This window comes from Pseudorasbora parva, chromosome 18 (assembly GCF_024679245.1).
Source record: "Pseudorasbora parva isolate DD20220531a chromosome 18, ASM2467924v1, whole genome shotgun sequence".
NCBI lineage: Eukaryota > Metazoa > Chordata > Actinopteri > Cypriniformes > Gobionidae > Pseudorasbora > Pseudorasbora parva.
Genome location: NC_090189.1, coordinates 25,357,584 through 25,381,596, shown reverse-complemented (window position 1 = coordinate 25,381,596; position 24,013 = coordinate 25,357,584). Strand labels below are relative to the sequence as shown.

The 24,013-nt window shown below is 38.5% G+C and overlaps 1 protein-coding gene across 1 annotated transcript in view; it reads right to left on the bottom strand.

Moving 5' to 3' along the window:
- Positions 1–24,013, bottom strand: part of ppp3ca (protein phosphatase 3, catalytic subunit, alpha isozyme) — a 62,885-nt gene that overhangs the window by 22,352 nt on the left and 16,520 nt on the right. The window contains 2 exon segments of the mRNA XM_067424782.1: positions 1,251–1,375; positions 12,776–12,976. Of these exon segments, the coding sequence (XP_067280883.1) occupies positions 1,251–1,375; positions 12,776–12,976 (326 nt within the window).

Below are 24,013 nucleotides of genomic sequence, written 5' to 3'. Positions count from 1 at the left end.
ATATATATATATATATATATGTTTATTTATTAATATTTATTACAACAATTAATGTTTTCATAAAAAAAAATTAATAAATATTTTGACTATGTTGTACATAGTCTTTTAATGTGTCATGGTATAATTTTGGCGAAACATTTAACAAACTAATCATAGTCTCATCTCCCAATCCCTTTAAAAGCCTTTAGGAATCCTTTCATATACATTTTTTTTAAATATACATTTTTGCGTGTCCTGGTATGTGTAATAAGCAGAGTATGTGCACGTTGTGCGCCTGTCTATAGGCGCATATTACTAACTCGCTCTAACAAAAAAAACACGTTTTCAGTTGCCTCGAAATAGCAACACGCTAATAATGTGCCTGAACATACCTTGTTTTCAGACCAGCATGCCCATGGGTGAACAGATGGGCACGAGAGCATTTGCTATTTAACCAACTTGGCACTGGGCACAAAATTATAACTGTGTCAGGCCGAAACAAGCAAAAAAAACACTTGCGTTGCGCCTGCCGTCACATTGCACTGTGTATATGATGGGTCCAGAACAGATTCATTATGGTGATCAAAACACAGATGGAGTAGATCGAGTCCATTAACACCCCCAAAGCTTGCACAATACTACACCTCGTCCCGGGTTGACATTTCATTCAGTAACATTAGGCAGTTTTGGTTTACATGTTGTTTAACGTTGATGATGCGTTATTTTACATATGCATCTGCTTGCATTTTATATTGCTAGTTTCTGCTTCGGACATTCAGTACTCTGTCAGAAGATGTGTCGTAGAGCCCCGTATCGTGTAACAATGAAAACACGGAAAGCTGGAAATTTCCATCAATGGCGGGAAAGAGTTAAGAAACCCAAACCATCTCTGTCTTTCTTTTTCTTTTTCTCTTTCTCTTTCTCTCTCTCTCTCTCTCTCTCTCTCTCTCTCTCTCTCTCTCTCTCTCTCTCTCTCTCTTCCTATATATATATATATATATATATATATATATATATATATATATATATATATATATGATGTTGCATTACCTTTTTTTAAAAACAATTTTGCTTCCATTCCGTCACAGCTCCCCATGCAGACTGACTGGCTGTTGTCATGTTTATTTTTGCTTTGGGGTAATTATTGGTAGGGTAATTCATATTCATATCGAGTGAAAATGGCATCATCGTTATCGGCATGAATTGTATATCAATCTCGATTATATCGTTTATCACCCAGCCCTAAATAGATGGATGTATACTCTTCTCACCTCGATACTGAAGTAACCCCGGTCCACATAGTCGCCCAGGAAGAGGTACCGTGTCGTGGCTGGAGAGCCGCCCACCTCAAACAACTTCATTAGGTCGAAAAACTGCCCATGGATGTCACCGCACACTGCATAAAGAAAGATAAGGCAGTGTAGAAAGAGAGAGAAGAGAAAATATTGACTTGTTGAGCTGGATGCAACTGTTTGTTCAATATACAAATGTTAATCCATGGCGGATTCATACAGCTATAGCTACTAAAATCATACTGTAACTGCAGCTCTGTGCTGGGCGTAATCCCTTAATGTCAACATGTAGATTGCTCGAGCCATAATGAACTGAGCGAATTGCCAGGAAGCACAATCACAGCTGTGCACATCTGGGGGTGTGAACCACCTAAGAGCCTATAACCAACATAGCTGGCCTGAAGATCTTATGTTGCTTCTTTGCAACATAATTCTCTCTCTCTGAGCGAGAGGGTGAGAGAGAAACGCAAACTCCTGTTTCCATGGAGACATGAATTTGATGAGAATAAAGAATGAAATAAATGAGGAGTTTGCGTTGGCATGGAGATGTTGCCTAAGCGTTTGCCCCAGAGGCCTCTCAGCCTGTAGTGTGTGTGGGTGTGGCCACGGACAGAGAGGGAAACACACACATTTAAAACCCACTTAGCTTGTTCATCACATATATGAACCCCACATATAAGCCCACATAGCTGTCATGCAAAGATAGAAGTTTGTGAAATTATAAGAAAATGTGTTTGCTCTGACTTTGAGTTTGTGAAGAAGGAAATGAGTTTGAGAATTTCAGTCCAACTCCGGCGCTTGAGGAATCTGGTTTTACAGCAAAAGTCCAGATTGTGTGATATGACCTAGTGTAAGTGCGTCACGATGCTTGAGACCAGTGAGAAACTGTGGAGCATCTCACTTCCTGTTTCTCCTACTTGCATGAAATACACCATGAAGTTTTCTTTCCCCCTTAATGTACAATGCTGCTCATCAAACAACATTTATATGCCCAATACACTGTCAGAAAAAAGGCACATTTCTGTCACTGGGGCGGTACCCTAAGGTACAAAACCGAAAAGGTACTAATATGTACCTTTAAGGTTCTACTATATACCTTTAAGGTACAAATTCGCACTCTTAAAGTACCGATATGTACCTTTTACGGTACTAATATGTACCATTTATGGATGAGTAAGGTACAAAGATGTACTTTTTCACTTTTGTACCTTAGGGTACCGCCCCAGTGACAGCCTTTTTTTCTGAGAGTGTAAAAATACAATAAAATAGCAATTTTTTTTATGTGTAGTTTATTCATGTGATGCAAAGCTGAATTTTTCATCATTACTCCAGTCTTCAGTGTCACATGATCCTTCAGAAATCACTCTAATATGCTGATTTACTACTCAGGAAACACATATTTTTGTCTAAAACCGTTATACATTTTTTTTTGCAAGATTCCTTGATGAACAAAGTTCAAAAGAGCCACGTTTATTTGAAATATAAATCTTTGGTAACTTTACTGTATTTACTGTGACGTTTAATCAATTTAATGCATTACAGCTAAATAAAAGTTTTAATTTCTATATTAAAAAAAACAGATTGACTGACACCAAACTTTTGAACAATAGTGTATGTCCTTTTGAAACAGAAAGGCTACAGAAAAGGAAATGTGCAAAACTACATATTTTCAAAATCGTCTAGTCTGTGGGTTGCCTGAATAACTAGCTGGGTAATCAGTCTTTAGGGAGCCCTATAACAGGTTGGTTTCAGGTTCACCATATCCCATCTGAACCTGCTTCTTATGGGCTGTTTAGACGCATTCAAAAACAGCACAAAGGGCTAATTCATTCTCTATACATTTTGATAGGACAAAATATGTGTAGTGCAGGATGAGTCATCAATATTTCTGACTTGCTTTGAGATACTATCAGCATGAAACAGAAACTGCAATTGTCTTAATTTTCTAGTGTGATTTATAGCTGAGTTAAATGGCTTCTCAAATGAGGGAAAAATCGGTGCGACTTGATTTCGTCCACGAGGAATTGGATTGTTGTTGTCTGCTAACTGTTCTAATCTTATGTGAGTGACATGTTTTTGGAAGCAAAGATAATGATTTTGATTAAAAATGACAAGGCCACTTGAATTCTTAACAAATAATGTGCATGGATAAATCATTTATTCATTTATAAAAAGCAGATTTGTCATTTTTTACTTTAAAGTCTCCATGAAATCTGCGTTTTTTTAAACTTAGTATCAGGGCCGTAACCACCATAGACATTGACAGTGCTCTCTAACAGTGCTCATCAATGTCAAAATCATTGAAATGATTGAGCCAATCAAATCAAAGTAGGTGGGCTTTACGTTCTCTTTTTGCACGTACACAGTCTTCACACACACAGACGAGCACGTCGATCTATCGCGTAATGCCGTTGCGGAGAGAGACTCTATTCTTTCCAGTGAAATCACAAAACAAAATTCACACAGAGGAGTGTGTCCCTGCTCTTAATATACAATAATTGATGAACATCTTTGAAAAAAAAAAAACCTTTGACATGGTTTACAAAAATTCTACCACCAGACCTCTAGGAAATTCAAATGTCAACATCGGGTCTATGTATTTATTTACTAATGCGAAGAATCTCGGGACTAATACCGGTAATATATTTGACGCAAATCAATGCAAATATTGTTTGCAAATAGTGCCAAAAGGATTATATCCCAACTCGAATTAAACCTAGAATTTTGTGCACTGTTCTGTTTCTTAATGCTTCATTAAAATAAATTAAATTGGCCACCCCCAATGTTCAAGACATGGCCTTGCTTAGTATAAATATGTTACCCTTACTGTTACCTATAAGCTAGCGTGCTCCAAAACAATGACAAAATTTGCATTTAGAAGAAATAAACCTTCAAAACGTACATTCTCTCACTTCCGCCAATATGGATCAATGATTTTGATGACATCAATCTCCACTTCAGCTTCTCCTCAGATTTTCTGACCAATCAAATGCTCTCTAGAATTGAAAGCATCCCACCCTCTACATTATAAATAGACCCTGAGGATGCTCTTCCCACATTTACTATGTTCTACATGGTGAATGGCACATAGTGCACTATGTAGTGGATATGGAACGATTCAGACAATATATGCTTTCCATTGGGGTGAATAAAGTCTGGTTTCACAAAGGTGTCACACAGTCTGTTCCGGTCCAGAGACACGATGGCACAGAGTGGATCGTACGTGCGATTGCGACTCATTTGAATTCTGCACGGAATGCTATATCCAATATGGAGGAGAAAATGTTAGATATTAGGAAGAAAACTTTATTTTAACGCTTTATTTTTTTTACAAGCTGTGATATAAACAAAACGCTATAGGCTCTTTAAAAAAAGGGGAGGAGCTGTTTGATTGTTCCCGCCCTGTCTACCTGTTTCAAGGTACTTCAGTGGGCTTTTAAAGGGATAGTTCAACCTAAAAATGAAAGTTTTATCATAATTTACCCTCAAGTTGTTCCAAACCTCTATTACATTCTTCTGTTGAACACAAAAGAAGATATTTTAAAGAATGTTGGTAATTAAACAGTTGACGGTAGCCATTTTATTTTTTTCCTACTATGGAAGTAGGCAACCGTCAGGCTTCTGTTACACTTTTGTGGGAACCAATCACAGACTGGCTTATCCACCTGGGGCGCTATTGGTGGGTTTAACAAGATAACGGATACAGAAACGATGGGTCATTGCCCGTTGATCACGCCTCTTGCGGTATGATTGGTTGAAGGACTATCCAATTGCGTACAGTCATTTAAATAATGCTCGCCGATCACACCTCTTGTGCAGTAGAAAATACAGAACAGTCTCCCCAGACTAATGTTCAATCTTAAATCGAGCTTGTTCTGGTGATAGCCAGACGACCTTTAAATGCACTTATCTGCTTAAAGTGAAAATTGTCATCATTTAGGAGTATACTAGCAAACAGAAACAAAGCTCAAAAATAAACTTTCAGTTTGATTTCATGGGTATTTTAATCAACTCTTACCGGCCTTCATCTACTCTCACTAATGTTTGCTTTCTCAACACACAAGCATTCATGTTTCAAGCTTAATAAATATATAATGTTGGCCTCCTTTTCTTATAAAATGCGAAATCACTACAGGGACACAAGCATACAGTCAGGCTCTACCCAAACAGCTCCTTTTCTTCCAGATCAATGCTCAAATCAATAGATCCATTCTCAAAACAACCGCTCATATATCCTTAAAAGTCTCTGGGGAAGCGGCTTAAATTAAGATCCCTCATGTCAAATGAATTAGCGGACTTATCTGTCCTAAATCATACAGCAGCCGCAAGCAGTCCACCGAGTCTGACATACATCTAAAATGGGCCATTAACATGAACCATTAACACACACTAAAGAGCAAAATCCCTAGAAGTAATCAAGCACTGCAGCGTAGCCAGGAAGAACCAAAGCCTTCAGAGGAAATGATGTCGAGAATGGCCGAGGGGACCGTTTTCCGGAAGGCCGAGGGTCACACGCGCTGTCTCTCTCACTTTTTTTTTTCCTGCAGGAGCAGGACTGATGAATGACAGGGAGGTGACAAGTTAAACTCTCTCTCTCTCTCTCTTATCTGCGCTCGCTCACTCGCTCCTCCACCAACTAGTAAAGAGATTCTTCCGCCCCCTTGAATTCAGCTGTCCCCGCTCCAGCCTTCTCACGCTGTGCTTGTTTCCCTTCTCTCACCCTGCCTCCTCTACTGCACCCAAGATGCATTGTGGGAAACAGTGCACGGCACCATCCGGTTTCACCTATCTGAGAGTCATTGAAAACACAAAACACATTCATTTCGTGCACACAGCTGTTGTTATGTATGTGTGCGTCGGGAGGGTCTCACGGGAGCTCACCGTATATTCTCACCGAGGTGGGCTCCCTCTCCCCCCCGGTGCCCGGTTTACTCCTGACGACTTCAAACCTGCTCACCTGGCAGACATTCCTGCTGTTTAAGTCTTTGTAGATATGGATAGGTTTATATAATCAAAACGGGGGTGGGGGTGGAAGGGGGAATGCAGATATGCCCAGTCACGTTGCAGCATCCGAGCTGCATAATGCATGGGCAAATCAGATGCGCCCAGGCTGTGTTAGTAAGTGGCGTTTACTGTATATGAATGAGCGGATCCTGCACATTGAGACATTACATTATGCATGAAGAGGTATATGAATTGTGCATGAAAATGTTCCCGGGTCCCGGTGTTAAGTGCTTCTGTTTAAACGGACCGGCTGGTTTGCGGAGCTGATTTGAACTGTGCTTCAGGAGAAACCGGTATTAAATGTGCAATTAACATGCTTGTTGACATTCCTGGGTCACACGCCACCCGATGTAGACGGCACCCCGCGTGTGTCGCGGCGACTCTGAAGGCCGTTCCTCTTCCTGCTCCTCCTTTACTCCTGATCAATCCAGCAGATCACACCTCTCGCTCCTGTTCTTTTTTTTACTCTCCTGCTTTCATTTTCTGTCCTCGTTTCTCTCATCTCTTTTCCTCTCTCCTCCTCGCATCTGCTCCTCTTCTGTCATCTGCTTATTTCCTCTCCTTTCTCGCTTCATCTCCTCCTTTCGCTCCTCTTTTGTCATCTATTCACCTCCACTCCTCTGTTCTTCTTTCTATAACTGTTCATCTCTTTTCTCCTTTCATTTGTTCGACTCCTCTCATCTTTCTCCTTTCATCCACTCCTCTGCTCCTTGTTCTAATCTGTTCATCTCCTTTCCTCCTTTTATTTGTTCGACTCCTCTCATCTTTCTCCTTTCATCCACTCCTATTTTCTCCTCTCCTCTGCTTCTTGTTCTCATCTGTTCATCTCCTTTCATTCATTCATTTGTTTGACTCCTCTAATCTTTCTCCTTTCATCCACTCCTCTTTTCTCCTCTCATCTGCTCCTTGTGTCTCATCTGTTCATCTCCTTTCCTTCATTAATTTGGTCAACTCCTCTCATCTTTCTCCTTTCATCCACTCCTCTTTTCTCCTCTCGTCTTCCCCCCTTGTATCTCATCTGTTAATTTCCTTTCCTTCATTCATTTGGTCGACTCCTCTAATCTTTCTTCTTCTCTCATTGCTCAAGCCTCTATTTATTTCTGTGCCTCATTTCTCTCTGTCTCTCCTCTCCTCTCGTTTCTTCTTCTCCTTTTCTCTCCTCATCGTCTCATCTGCTCTTCTATTGTAATCTGTTTATCTCCTTTCCATCTCCCAAATCAAATCATCATCTTATGTGTTCATCTCCTCTCCTCTCATGTCTTTTTACTTTGTAATCCCTCCCTCCTTTCACCTCTTCTCCGCATAGTTTTTTTCATTCTCCTTCGTTTTTCTCTCTCACTCCTATCACTGTTTATCTCTTCTTTCTCATCTGCTCCCAGTGTCTCATCATCTCTTCATCTCCTTTCCTCCTTTAATAGTTTGACTCTTCTCATCTATCTTCTTTTAAACACTCCTCTTTTCTCCTCTCATCTGTTCTTTACCTCTACTCTTTTCCCTCCTTCTATCATTTCTTCATCTCCTTTCATCTCCTCTTTACCCTGCTTATCTTATCTGCATTTTCTCCTCTCCTCTGCTCATCTTATTCTCCAATCTCTTATACTCCATCTGTATATTTCTTCTCCTTTTTCTCTTTTTATTATTTGTATGTCTTCTTTCATTTTCTCCTCGTCTGCCATTCTCCATCCCTTGTCATCTCTCATCTCTTCTCCTCTCTCATTTGCTCCTCTTCAGTCATCTGTTTATCTCACCTACCATCATATTATGTTCATCTTCTTTTTCTCCATCCTTCCATTGTTGAACCTCTTCTCCTCTCTTTACTCTCCTGGAGACGAACAGAACCACCTTGATTTATCCTGTCCCCGCTCATCTGTTCATCTTCTCCCCCTTCTCATATACTCTCTTTAGGTTTCTCTTTTTTACCTCCTCTCACCTCTTTTCCTCTCCTCTCATCTGTCCTCTTCTCCTCTGTGATCTCTTTCTCTCATCACTCCATTCTTTATCCCTTTGTCTCCCTTCTCAAATCATCATCTCACGATTTCACCTCCTCCTTTCTCTACTTCCTTTTTACTTTGTAACACTTCCTTCCAGGAGATGAACAGGACTGCATCTATTCATCTCCCATACTTTTAGCTTTCCTCCACTTACTACTATTTGTCTCTTTTCCTCTACCTTCTCACTGTTCATCTCCTCTTTTATCCTCTCATCTGTTCCCTGTGTCTCATCCGTTCATCTCCATTCCTCCTTTCATTTGTTTGACTTGGCCCATCTTTCTCCTTTCATCCACTCCTTTTTCTCCTCTCTCATATCCTTTAATTTGTTAATTTCCTCTACTCTTTTCTCTCCTTCTGTAATTTCTTCATCTCCTTTCCTCTTCCCCCTGATCTGCCTTTTCTCCTCTGTTCATCTCCTCTCTTTTCTTCTCTCTGCTCATCTGCTCACCTCATATGCTTTCCTCTTTTCCTCATCTTCTCCTATTCACTCTCATCTTCACCACATCCCATCTGACCCTTCCTCTCCTCTTTTCTCATTTGATATCTTCTTTAATCTTCTCCTCATCCTCCTCCAATCTGTTATTTAATTTCTCCATTCCATATCGCCTCTCTTCTACTCCTTCCCTCGCTCCTCTCCAGTCATCTGCTTATCTCCTCTCCTCTCCCTTCCATCATATCATGTTCATCTCCTTTCTCTCCCTCCTTCCATCTTCCTCCTCTCCTGGTGATAAACAGAATCTCTTTGAGTTATACTTTTCCCTCACCTCTGTTCATCTTCTCCCCTTTCTCACTCTTTTTCACTTCCTCTCATCTTTTTCTCTCACCTGTTCTCTTCTTCATTTCCTTTCCTCTCTCCTGTCGATCTCTTCTCCACCTCACCTCCTTCTTCATCCTGTCTTCGCCCTACTCAAATCATCATCATATTATGTGTTCATCTCCTCCTTTCTCTCCTTTGCTTTCATCTTTTCACCTCCTTCCCCTTTCATAGTTTCATCACTCTCCTCCACGCTCACCCCTTCTCCATCTCCTTTCCTCTCTGTTCTCCTCATCTCATCTCTCCCTCTCATCTGCTCCTCTTATTCTCCCATCTGTTCGTCTCTTCTCCTCATATCATCTCCTCCCGCCTGTTCTTCTCTTCTCCCATATGTCCATCTCCTCTTCTCTTTCCTCCTCTCTACTCATCTGATTATCTCCTCTCTTCTATTCATACCCTCTCCTCTCCTCCTCATCGTCTCTTCTCCATTATGTAAGCTGGACTTAATGAGCCCGCAGCTCGCAGCACAAATCATTCTCAGCATAAATGAATGGGCCTGAACCAGCGCGCTCTGTGTGTGTGTGTGTGTGTGTGTGTGTGTGCATCTGTGTGATTGTGTAAGCAGTCTTGATTAACAATAGCATGAGGTGATGGCCATACAGCTGGGTGAAGGTAGTGACAAACGGCAGCAGATATGTCTTTGTTTGCCATTATGTTGCATCACAAAGGAAGCGGATCCACTGACAATGACGGGTCCTCGCGTACACAGTGCCTCCTGCATATTTCATATCCCTTTGATATTAATAATAGACAATCGGCAGGCATAAACTTCACTTGGCCTAATTTTGGCTGATCTGGGCAAATATTCTGAGCTCAGGGACAGACATCACACAACCAAGCACGCGCACACGCACACGCACACGCACACGCACACGCACACGCACACACACACACACACACACACACACACACACACACACACACACACACACACACACAGTAAACTCTAAATGGTGATAATTGTAAGTATCTCTCTTCATGTGTGGCAGTGACTGTGCAGTGCTGAATGTGGAGGGGGGCGATGCTTATTCTCACATCACCCACTGCAGGCACACAGGGTGCAAGCAGAACTGGATGATGGGAAGAGATTTAGCGAAAGAGAGAGAGAATATTGAGCTGTTAGATGCAGATGACTCAGAGGTGTAGGTGTGTTCTGCAGTAGAGAACCACTCTCTCTCTCTCTCTCTCTCTCTCTCTCTCTCTCTCTCTCTCTCTCTCTTTATCTCTCTCTCTCGCTCTGTAGGTCGCTCTGATCAACTGATGGATTTTAACAGCTGCACTGTACCAGACAAATCTAAGTGCACCGTGGAATTGAACTCTTCCTGTGAGACTGCGACTGAACCGGAGTGAACTCAAATGCTTTGTGCCTTTAAACACAGCAGTGAGCGACTCCTGATGCACCGAAGCTTGTGATCGTGCGACTTTTTTTTAGCTGCTAAAAACTACCTTTGTTGCAGCAATGTTAACACAAGTCATCTCCATTTTACAGCCCTCCCACACAGCAAAATAGTGTTTTTTTTTATTCAGGATTTTTAATATGTATTTTTGTCTTGTTTACCAAGATATAAATAAGAATAAAATATCTTTATTACCCTATTTGCAAACATTAAGAATAAATCCTTACAAAATTATCAAAGAATTATCAGATTATCAGAACAAAATTAAGTTAGATTAAGATTTATGCTTAAAACAAGAGGGAAAAATGGTAACACTTTACAATAAGGTCTCATTTGTTAACATGACTTAATGTACACTGTAAGTGTAGGTTGCAGCCTGAAATTTGTAAGTATAACCAACTTACATTACATTAAACTGACTTAAAAAGAGTTGTATCTTGTATAACTTATAAAAAAAAAGTAAAAATATCTTATTTTTCATCTTATTTTGATGAGTTAAAACAATGTAAAAACATATATTGTCTTAACTTATTGATCATATTGTTTTTTTACAGTGTTAACTATCATGAACAATGATACATTTGTTACAGTATTAACTAATCTTTGTTAAAGTTAACACAAATCCAGGTATTCATTGTTAGTTCCTGTTAAACCACACTTTGTTAACTAATGTTAACAAATACAATTTTTGATTTTAATAATGTCTTAGTAAATTAGTAAATGTTGAAATTAACATTAACAAAGATGAATAAATTCTGTAGAAGTACCGTATTGTACATCCGGTAACACTTTAGTATGGTGAACACATATTCACAATTAACTACAACTTTTGCCTCAATAAAATCCTAATTTACTGCTTATTAATAGTTAGTTAGGTAGTCTTTGTAGCATTTAAGTTTAGGTATTAGGTATGATTAAGGGATGTAGAATAAGGTCATGCAGAATAAGGCATTAATAAGTACTAATAAACAGCCAATATCCTAGTAATATGCATGCTAATAAGCAACTAGTTAATAGTTAATAACTGAACCTTAAAATAAAGTGTGTTCATGTTAACTAAAGTAGTTAAATAATGAAACCTTATTGTAAAGTGTTACTGAAAAAATATATGCCAACAGGATAAGAAAACAATACATTTAATTTTATGTGTGTTCTTTGAAACAAAACATTAGTTACTTTAAAATGTTGCTTCTCAGGTAAATGTATATTGTTTTAAGGATTTTTTGACCCTTCTACTAGAAAACAAGACACAAATTCTGATCAAGAAAAGGTGTTTTTGCTGTGTAAATAGCAATGTCTCTCCTTGCAGACATTAAAAATGAAATAAACGAACAATAAAAAGGCACTAAAATAGCATTAAAAATACGGCTATATCACCAGTGTGAAGGAGATGTACCATTTGGGTGAGCAGAATCACATTACAAAGAAAAATTAATCAAGCTATGTCCATTATCTCTGCATATTTTTATTTATTTATTTTTTTGCTGTTGGTGCAGTTACACAAGGACCCGTGTCTTTCAGGAGTAAGCGGCTCATACGCGGATGAGACAGCGGAAATCACGGCCAGCTGGTGTGCTGACACACTCCTGCAGATGGACGCGGGTATCAAGTACTCAACTCTATTGATTATCCAAACACACTGATAAAAGCAAAAAAGCTCTTCACATTAAGAGATGCGCTGCTCAGATGAGCCATTGAACAGATAAAGACATGCTTTGTGTGGTACGTACATTACCCTAGTTTTCATTTAAAACTATTTTTCCTCTCTCCTCATCTCATAGTTGATGTGATGACAGGTAAGGAGGGAATTAAAATACCAGAGAAACGCACACATTCGCAAGTATAAAAGTGATCAAACTTTAAAGTGACAGCTACCTTCACAGGTAAACTTCATACGGAAACACCTTGAGCGCTTGTTCGCTTTGTCGCCATTTGTTTTTTTTCTCCGCTCTTGTTCATTCTTTGAACTTCCAGTCGGGTGCTTTTGGAGTTTATTTTTGTATTTGAGGTCAGGATTGTGCATTCTCTCTCAAACTCTCGCTGTCTCGCTGCTCTTTAGTCCTGTTGTTTGCTGACGGTATCAAAGCAGGTTGTCATTGATATACAGTTAACACATGCAGACGCCGTCAGATAACAAACTGCATTATGTACACACACAGATGCTAATGCACAGACGCTCTTTATCGACTAATGTCTGAAAATATATCCACCTGGCTGCAAAACAAGGCGTACAAAGCAAGTATTTCCCTTTGTACTGTACGTGAGGTGAATCTGCCGCAATAATAGATTAGGAACTACCTGTGACAGGTGCCTCTATGTCCAGCATGGTCTTCTCCTGGCGCAGGATAGAGGCTCCTTCGTTTATGATTCGGAGGGCCACGGTCTCTTCCACCCTGCCTTCTTTAGTGAGGTGGGCTTTCAGTAGATCCACCCTTGGTTTCCCCTCACAGTCAAACACCTCCTTCGGGGTAAGGCGATGACTCAGGGGGAAGGGAACGGCTGAGGGGAGCACAAAAAAGAAAGAATACATCAGAACTTGAACGTTATAGTCACTTTTGATCACTCAGTTATGTTGCGCAAAAGCATAACTCAGTGGTCAATTTCAACTTTTTCACCAGGGATATATTTTGTGACGAACTAAGTACATGTTACAATTTAAATACTTTCTGAGACCATACCAGCTGTTTATACAATGGATTGTTTGATAAAGGGGTGGTTGATTATGATTTCACATTTTAAACTTTAGTCAGTGTGTAATGTTGCTGTGTGAGTGTGAATAAAGATATATTCTTTAAAAAAAAATGCATTTAAGGACTACAAAAAACAGCTGGTAGGGACTACAGAAGCCGCCTCCCGGGTTAGTGACATCACTAACCCTGACATTTACATAAACCCCGCCTCCGAACACATGCAGCAGAGGCCTGTTTTTTTTTAAATAGATTATCATGACAGAATATGCTAATCAATGATTTGAGGAAAGTTAGCTATACATAAGCTACATTAATTCCTCAACTAACCATTCAGGAACATCTTGTCTCATTCTACATGTTGTCACTCCTTCTTGAGCCTCTCCATCATCGTCAAACTCCAGTTTGAACATAAAAAGGCTGTACAGTTTCATTGCCTGTCTGCATGAGGTAATCAGAGCTGCTAACAAGCTCTTGAAGCTCCGCCCTGTGAGCAGCAGCTCATTTGCATTTAAAAGGGACACACAAAACGGCACGTAAAATGGACCATTTTAAAATGCTGTACAAAATTACCTGTAAGGTAGTCTGAGCTAAAATTTCACACTGGGGAGACATCAGAGATTTATTTTACATCCTGTAAAAAGGGTCAATCAACCACCCCTTTAAATCAAAATGGCTGCCCAAAAACTTGAGTGGTGTGCAAAACTTCCCTACTCTTCAAAAGTTTGGGGTTGTTATTTTTTGAAAGAGGTTTCTTAAGCTCGCCAAGGATGCATTTATTTGATACAGTAAAAAAACAGCACTACAATTTAATTATTAATAAAAATCTCATAATACATTTTCAAAGGTAATTTATTCCTGTGATGACAATGCTGAATTTTCAGCAGCCTTTACTGCAGTCTTCAGCGGGGTTAAATTACTATCATTGAGATCCAAAAAGAGTTTTTCAATTAAAGTTTTTCACAATTGCTAATACACTAAACACACTCTCTGAACCAAATGATCAATAGCCTAAACCAATTTGTTGAATAAATAACTATTTCTGCAAAAGGCAGTTAGTCACTGTTTGCAAATCTCTGAATACATTCTCACTCATTAAAACACATATCGCACTGTTATACATTTGTATCGCAAAACACTAAACAAAAGTTGTTCACACTTATTTCTAATGATGTGATCAAACCAACTGTATAAAATATGAACAGGTGCAAAGAATGTTAATATGAGCAATAGATGGAAACAATCTGAAAGGGAGAGGAGGAAAAGTACATATAAGAGGTGGTGGACGAGGAGGATGAGGATGAAGACGAGAAAAAGCAAGGTGTGGACAGTGTTGTCAAGGCTGGATCCTTGGACGTACTCTAGAACGTTTTTCCCTTCGCCGGGCAAGAGACGACATTCTCTGAGATGTGGACAAAGTCCTCAGGCCACAGTCAGCAGGAAGACAGGATGCTGAAGAAGAATCAATCTCCCACTGACCTTGATTTTGCAGTTGCACAACTTACAGTATTCAAGTGTACAGTAACATGCTTTTTATTTAGTTTTATTTGACCTTTTTGGCTTTTGCAGTTGGACTGCGGTATTTTTTCAGTATGCAAGTGCTGAATATACAGACATTCAGAAGCCTACTATTCAATATTCAGTACAATGCTATAATTGCAGTTCATACAGTATACAATATATACATCTTACTTTTTCTTACTTCATCTTACATCTTAAAGTTTACTTTGAATGTGGATTTTTGTTTAATGTTGTGAAAATTGTCTTAGTGGAAAAACTGTATTGTTTTTAATACATAATGTTTTTATTATTATATTTTTCATATTTATTTTCATTGTAAATTTTGGGTAATTTTTCTATTTTTGTTGTTGTTGTCATATTCGTCTTTAAAGTTTTCATAAATGTTCTTTAAATATTTAGTTATCTTAGTACATCAAGTCAAACTCTAATAATAAAAAACAGCCTTGGGAACTTTAAAATATAAAAATGTTTATTTCAGTTAACGTTTATGTTATTTCAAGTAACAAAAATGTTCATGGTTTTAGTTTTAGATGAGGATGACACTGATCTTCAGGGTCACATGATCCTTTAGAAATCATTCTAATATGATGATTTGCTGCTCAATAGACATTTGTTATTATAATCAATGTTGAAAACAGTTGTGCTGCTTCATTTATTTTTGTGGAAACCATAACACATTTTTTCAGGATTCTTTGATGAATAGAATGTTCAAAAGAATAGCATTTATTTAAAATATGAATCTTTTGTAACTTTAAAATGATTTGATCAATTTAATGCATCCTTGCTAAATAAATGTATTCATTTAATAAAATATTGCTGACCTTACTTTTGAACAGTATTGTACATATTTTCCAATGGAAACTAGTCAGTGGCTTGCCTAAAGGGCTATTTGACCCCAATAAGATGCGTATGTTCAGCAACAGCTGGACGGAGTGCAATTTCATAACAACTTTACTCCACATGAACCTATTTTCTTTAACCATTGCTGCCTAGCATCATCATTTGTTCCCCGAGCTCACTTACATCAATGCAAAATTGGCCTCATATCACAAAAACAAAGCCGGAACCGCTATGAGTTACTTGACTGACAAGCTGCTTATTAAAGCTTCCAAAGAGCTGCGTGTGAATAATTGATAAAGGTGCAGTGAACGGCGTACCGATCCTCAGCTGCGTGAAAATTCAATTCAGAAATTAGACAGAGAAAACAATATCTGCACCAAAAATTGGGGCAAATGCAGCTTCTTTCCGTTATGACTCACTAATGTGTACACTGATAATGTGGGACTTGTCTTCAACAAAACATTGGCATGGTGAATTATTTACGCGCATGCTAGCGAAGATTCGCCCCGCACTGTACGGAAATAATTATGGAGTGCAGTTACAGTGTCATTGAGAAGAAATGCTAAACATTGTTCGGATACGTGATGACAGTCTCTCAGAGCAGGATTTCAGAATAAGACTTCTGAGATATCGGCAATTCTGTGAACAAAACATGCATTTTGTATTGCTGAGTAGAAGCTAGCAACAACATACACAGCTCAGAGAGAGAGAGAGAAATACAGTAGGGGAACTGGGGAGGGAAGCTCAGGGCAGAGAGACTCAACGTGATCAACACAAAGCTAAATAATTCATGTTTGACTTGAGGGGGAAAAAAGAGAAATCTCATGTTCCTGCTGCTGGGATAATGAGACTAGGCCTAGCATAGGATTTAAACAGCGGTAAGGAAAAAGCCTATTCAAAAAAGTGTGTGGCTGCGCTTGTGTTACTTGCACAAGCTTGGTTTCCTTGGTCCTCTGTATGTTAACAAATCTAAAGGCGAGGTCACTTTTTAGCGACATTTAGTTTTTCAAGGAGAAAAAAAGGTTCATTGTCTATTATCATTAGTAAAGCCACACAATAAGCATGCCCCGGCTCACACACAGAAATCCCTTTCAAACCAATCAGCTTTCTGTTGGTCAACGTGATGAATCTCGAAATCTGTACATATAACTTCAGGCAAAATTCGGATGAATGTGAACACACCTTAATGCATCATATAATGTCAGCTATAATGCAATACATCTGTACAAGACATTGAGGAATACCATTAATACGCACAGCTAGTAAGATGGCCTTTAGCATGTAAAGCACAAACACATTTTGTGGTAGTTATCACTCATGGAAAGCGCCAGCATCAGTGTTCACACATATATTCTGTGCCTTGCGATCCCTTCCAATGAAAGCAAATGTGTTGATGGTCATTATATGCATTGACGTAAAGTTTCTCAGTTTACAGTTTTGACTTGGTTGGAAGTGAACAAACACTTGATCTCCAGATCAATACCTCACATCAACATTTTCAAAACAGTGAACGATTATGTGCATAAGGTCATGTATATTCATGAGTCAAATCACAAATCACAAATCAATGTCACATTTCCCTTCCAGTCTTTCGGGGTAAATCAAGAAAAAAGAATACACTATATTAATGAAACAAGACCACATAATTGGTGTGTAATTAATGTAGGAAAAAATAAATACTCTGAACCCCAAGTGGATTTACACAAAATGCTTCTCCCTATATGACAACTGCTCTCTCTGGCTCAGCGGCAGCACCAACGCAGATCTGAATGTTCCAGTGTGATTTTGTCAAAGGTTTAATAAACACAGGAAAATCATTATCATTTAGGAATGAGATTGTATGGGTGTTTGAATCGAGATTGCGATCTTTTAACAATTAATCGTTCTGTTCTGGTGCATACAGAATAGCATGAGCAGAAACTCTTTACTTCATTAATTTTAATGTTATCCAATTCATCATGAGCTACAATTTCTGGTGTGATATTGATTTAGTGGCCCTTTGGCCTTTTTGATAAGTCTGGAGGGTTCATAAGACAAAACACAAATTAAAAAGCACTCGTCTAGGAGACACAATGGAGGTTTGCAAAATATTTAAAGGGATAGTTCACACAAAAAGTATCCCATAATTTACTCACCCTTAAGCCATATAGGTGTATATGACATTCTTATTTAAAAAATGTCCTGGCTCTTCCAAGCTTTATAATGGTAGTGAATGGCAGCCAAAAATTTGAAGCTCAGAAAAGTGCATCCATCCATTATAAAAGTAATCCAATAAAGGCCTTCTGAAGTGAATTGATGGGTATATGTAAAAAAAATACCCATTTTTAACACGTTATAAAGCAAAATAACTAGCTTCGAAGGACCGTCTTTCATATTCAAATTGTAACGCCTCTCGTAGTAAGATATTTTACTTTATAATGTGTTAAATATGAATATTTTTCTTGCACAAACCCACAGATTCCCAGAGCCATTTGGATTACTTTAATAATGGATGGATACACTTTTTTGGGGCTTTACATTTTTGGCTGCCATTCACTGCTATTATAAAGCTTGGAAGAGCCAGGACATATTGTAATATAACTCTAATAATTTGTCTAAAATAAGAATGTCATATACACCTAGGATGGCTTGAGGGTGAGTAAACCATGGGCTAGTATTCATTTTTGAGTGAACTATCCCTTTAAGGTTTTTCTTCTCGATGCAAAGAAGCAAATTTGTGAGAACAGTGACAGCATTTCAACAAATTGTTTGGCACCTTTCTGACTCAGTGTGAGAGTCCACTAAAAGACGTCATGGCACAGTCAGACGACTGGAGCGAGAGAAAGACAGAGGGCGAGAGAGAAAGACAGACAATGCCGAAGCATCATCTGAACATAATGCCTCTTCCAAAAGAACACAATGTCCCTATTTGTCCCCATCTTCTCATTCTCCCAATACTCTAGAGAGCTGAGACGCACTCGTGCAGCATCCTAAAAGACAAAAAGATGATGATATAGACAGGCAGTTTGTGTAAATATGAACAATAATGAGATGGTCCAGAGCACAACGTGTGGCTTATCGGAGTGAGAAGAAACTTAATAGGAAGAATAGACAAGAGTGAAATGGGAGAACGTGTGAAATGCCTGATGAATAACAGTCTCCATAGGGAGGAATAGAGAGCAAAATGAATAGAGAGAGAGAGAGAGAGAGAGAGAGAGAGAGAGAGAGAGAGAGAGAGAGAGAGAGAGAGAGAGAGAGAGAGAGAGAGAGAGTGGTTCAAGGGTGAGATGGAAAACAGCAGCTTGGCTCTTCACTTCACAAGATGTTGGACTGTGGTGCATGTTGCCGAGCAACAGCCGGTGACTACTGAAGTGTGGCCGGTTCAGACACAGAATACACTGTGATTTGGGACTATATCTCCAATGTGCAGGTCTGCAGCAGCTCTTACCTTCTCTATGCACACCAAATTATTCCATTCTGGAGCTAATAAGCCAATAAACCACTGTGCTCTATGGCCAAAAGAGAACAAAAAAGAGGAGAAAAAGCCAAGGTAAGCAGGAAGGCGACCTGTTCTTTGTCACGATTCCTGTTTTCTTGGCTGTGTTCGAAATCGCCCCCCCCTTATACCCTAACTCACTATTCCCCACATTACTCCACTAATACAGTCCACTTGAAGGAGCGAATGAAACTGAGTGAGTGTATTCGGACACTGAGTGCGCCGAAAGGGCTTGACGGTTTTGCATACTTTGTGCTTAGCAAACTGGCAGCTCTGGTAGTAATGAAAATGTTTATGCATCTGTCACAAAAATTAGCATGTATAAACTGTAATTAAACTATTTAATAAACAATTAAAAAGGAATTTATACCTGTACAATATTACGCTGTACCTACATTGGAGCGGCGGTTATGAAAATGAATGAATGGATGATTCAGCTGTGGGGGCCAGTGATGCGCAGGTTGATCCAAAATGAGCGGGTGCCTGCATGCGGTCACCCGTGGTTACCCGTATTTGCGAGTCATCCAACAATAATGATGTTTGGGTTGCGGTCGGTTGGGTTGTTTAAAATAAAGATGCCAATTAAACCTTTGTAATTTATATAGTACACTGTAAATTGCCTCAATTTGCCAAATTACCTGGTTGCCTCAAAATTTTGAGTTCATTGAAATTAAAATTTTGAGTTAATACAATGAACATTTTTTGAGATTTGACAACCTTTATTAAAATATTATTTTAAAAAAATGTAAGCATATTGGGTAATTTTATGTTTTTTATTTCTGATGACACAGTGAAACATGCCAAATGGTGCTATTTTCATGATTTATCAAATTTTTTATGTGGTTCAGATATTTTGAGTTTCTATTTATTAAACAAAATGTCCTTCATTGTATCAACTCAAATTTTTAATTTCAATAAACTCAAAATTGTAAGGCAACCAGATTACTTACTTTTTTAGGTTAAACCAAAAAATGTTTTTTACAGTGTACTAGACACAATTTACTATAAAATACATTTGCAAGGAGGAGGATCCCCTGCGTTCCAGCATCACCTGTAGCCAGTGAGCGCACATTCAGCTCCGCAGGTCGTGTCATAGAGGGGAGAAGAAACCATCTCAACCCAGGGACGGCTGATTCAATATTATTTCTACACAGGGCGAGGAAAGCTAAAAATAAGTAGGCTAATCTTCTGTTTTAGGCCACCAACCTTATAACCCTTTTAACCCCTTTCTTGACAAGGGACAAAATGCCCGATTGGCGATTTCCCAACATGCTGAACTGAGAAATGCCATTGTACCAATTGAATAGGGATAGCTCAGTAGGCTTTATGTATTTTCTGAGAGGGTGCGGAATTTTTGTTGGGAAAGTCGGGGGGAAGATGCACATTGCGATTAGACTGGATGGGCGCTATGATGAGCATTCATTTACTACTTTTAAAAATGCAGGTCAGGAAGCGGGTCGGTACAATATTTTCTCTTTTTTGAGGTCCGAGTGAAAAGGTTGGTCGGGTGCGGGTTGTTTATACATTGACTTGCGCATCACTGGTGGGCGCCATCTTCTGGCGAGACAAGGGAATTAATTGAGACACCGCTCGCTGCAGTCTGTAGAACAATGACGTAGCTGGATCAGATCCAATACGTACTGGATGGTGGATCGTTATGGCGATTTCATACTGATCTCTGGGTTAACTTAAAATGCATATGCGCTGGCCTTAAGTGACATGTATGATCAATATTGTATATAGAGGATGTTCTTACCTGTGTAGTAGTGGTACTGATAAATGAGTAATTATTGATGAATAAGTCATCTTTTCATGAATGTCATGAAGTTATTCTAGTTTCTCTCTACATGCATGCAAAACAGTTACAATTTTAATATATTCTGGTCATATTTGCTGTTGAGTGGAAGCAAAAATGAGTCAAGTAATTGTCTCTGTAATTTCAATCATCATGATACAATGCAACACGATATGTAAAAAACTTAAAATACCAGTACAGATTCAAGGGAAAATGCAAAACATGTGTCCTGATTGTGTGATCATTTTATTAATCATTATTTTTGCGCTAGCGATTTGAGTATTTATCTATCCAGCTCACCAAAACACTCAACTGCGCATGCAATATGATTTCCCCAAAACTCTACTGCACATGCGTATGGGACATCATTAAATTGTGAATGAAACCACCACGCATGCGTGTCCAGTACATATTGGATCTGATCCAGTACGTCATCGTGCTACAGGCTGCAGCGCGGACCTCTTGAATTAATTTGGTGTGATCGTCATTATGTGCATTATGGGTGTGTTCTAGCCAGTGAGCATACATTAGTTGTACACACATTATTGTGATGCATTATGGAATTGAATGAGTTTACTCGATTGAGTCCACCACTACTAATGGCTGTCCCCTCAAATAGCACTAAATAACACTGATGCTCCAGGAGAGAAACATGATGCATTAAGGTGAAAACTTTGAATGTGATGAAGATTTCCAAGTTTCTCATATTTTGTTTAAATATAACACATTTAATTTAGCCCTGCCCTCTGGAAGCAACAGAAGATGCTTGTATGTTTCTCAGAAAACAAATTAAAGGGGTCATGAACTGGCTTTTACATTTTTTTATACTTTTGTCTAAAGGTCAACTTATGATGTTAGCATGTTTTTTACATTCAAAAAGATTATAATTAATAAGAAATAGGCTATTTCCTACCCTGGTTTCTAGCCTCTCTCATGGAATGCTTGGTTTTTATGGGCATGCTGCTATGATTATGATTAGATACGGTTTGCATATTACAATGAGCTTCGGCTCCCCTGTGAGTAACTCCTGAGGAATTGTTTTGAAAGCGTGCGGGAAAACGACAAGTGGAATAATCCGCCCACAAGGCTCGATGTCTTAACATATATAAATGTCTTAACATATATAAACAATCCCAATCATTTATGTCTCATCCACCAACCATTAATTGGAATGTTATTTTTTATTACTTAGCCCAGCCGATCGGTGGATATAACCGAGAACTGTGCATCACTGACACGCACACGCACACTCACACACACACACACACACACACACACACACACACACACACACACACACACACACACACACACAAATCAGCATAATCAACATTTCTGCAATTGTATTTTTCCTTCAAATATTAAGTCAAGAGAGTAAACAACCAACACCACAAATAAAGGATCCTCCAGCCTTTGACAGCATGCTTAGGTATGTTCTGTTAGACACGTACACATAATCAACAGATATCAAATGATCTGTAACAATGCAATACCATCACACACAATTTTGTTTTTAACTCAGTAAATCTTCAGTCATTCATGTAATTTCACCCTGTCTGGAAATCCAGTCTCTTGTTTTCAAACAAATCCGTGGTGAAATGAAGGAACAAACGCACAATATCTTCCCCACTTGAGCTGGATGGATAGTCATTAAATATAGTTCATTCATGCATTAATAATGTAATCCTATTTAAGCTCATGCAGCATGTGTATTGCTTGGAAGTTCAATTCGGTTTAGCTCTACAAAGGCTTATGTTATTTATTTATCTATAACATTGCTCACACAAATCGGTGGGCAGGTATACAGAATCAGTCATTCGTCTTCTCCGGGTTAAGCCGGTTTTTCACCACCGTCTGACGTCACAGCGTAGCACATTCTGAGATTGAGTGTTTTCTGAGCCTGGTGTCAATAAAAGCTGTTCTTTAACTAACAAGGAAGTTTTCAGTTCCAAAACTAACAAGATGTTCTTATATCACGATTAACTTTTATATATTAAAGGGTGAATAAAAAGTTTTTGATTTCTCAATTCATGACACCTTTAAGTACAATTTACCTTGTTCTTTAAATTCAATCTTAATGCATCGTGTTTCCTTCTGAAGCAGTGAATGTTTGAACCTTTTTTAATAGTTGTGTTTGAGTCCCTCAAGTGTTCTCAGTGTGAAAAGATGGATCTCAAAATCATACAGTCACTGCTGGGAAGGGTTCAAATATGCAAAAGATGCTGGAAAAGTGAAACATTTTCAGGGCCTGAATGATTGTTGTGCAAGTAAACTGCTCAAGACAAAAAAGAGACTAATGAACGACCTTCACAAAACAAAAAACAGCCGTGGATCATCCAGGGAACAACACACAGCATGAGAATTTATGAGAATTACTATATTAACTTTTGAACCGGGTCATTTGAACAAATTCAGCTATTTTTGTCTTGTGGATTTTATTAAAACATATTTTATGTAAAATGTATTATTCAGGACAGTACTAAATAAAAAATAACATGCATTTTGTATGATCCCTCTTATTTTGTTAAAATTATTTTCACAGATTCTACACGGGGCTCACAAACTTTCAAGGAGCACTGTAATTATATATTATTTGTTTTAATTTTAAGTGTGGATAAAGTTTTTTGTTTTGTTTTTATTAATTATGCTAACATTCACATTACAAAATAACCGCCTATCATCTTTTTCTTCCCTGTTTGCTTAATAAACTTAAGTTATAACCTCGGTTTCCTTCAAGTACACACAGTCTTCTACCTGTCTTTTTAAAGTAATATTATGCTTCAAACCAAAGTTTAATGTGGCTTATAACTCTTAATAAAGATTGTTTTAAATCCCTATGGTAAAATTGAACAGGAAAAATACTTCCAGAACCAAGGCTGCTGCAAAAGTGTTCAGGCACTTTTAAACTTTATGGAACTGTTAATTTTTAAATAAATTATAATAGCAGAAAATACTGCACTTTTATAATAGCAAATTATAATAGCAGAAGAAACTGCTTAAACCAACTGGTCTTCAGTCCCGAAAATCCATCTTAAACCATTGAACACATCAAATATCTGTCAACTTTTACTTTTTTCCCCCCACTGAGCCGGTGCATTGTGGGACTTCCATCTGTTTTTTGTTCAAAATTAGGTAGAAAATACAGTGCCTTAATTGTCGCCTATAGGTATGCAGCTCAGTAGGATTTGGATGCAGAAAGCCTGCAGAAGTAACCTAGA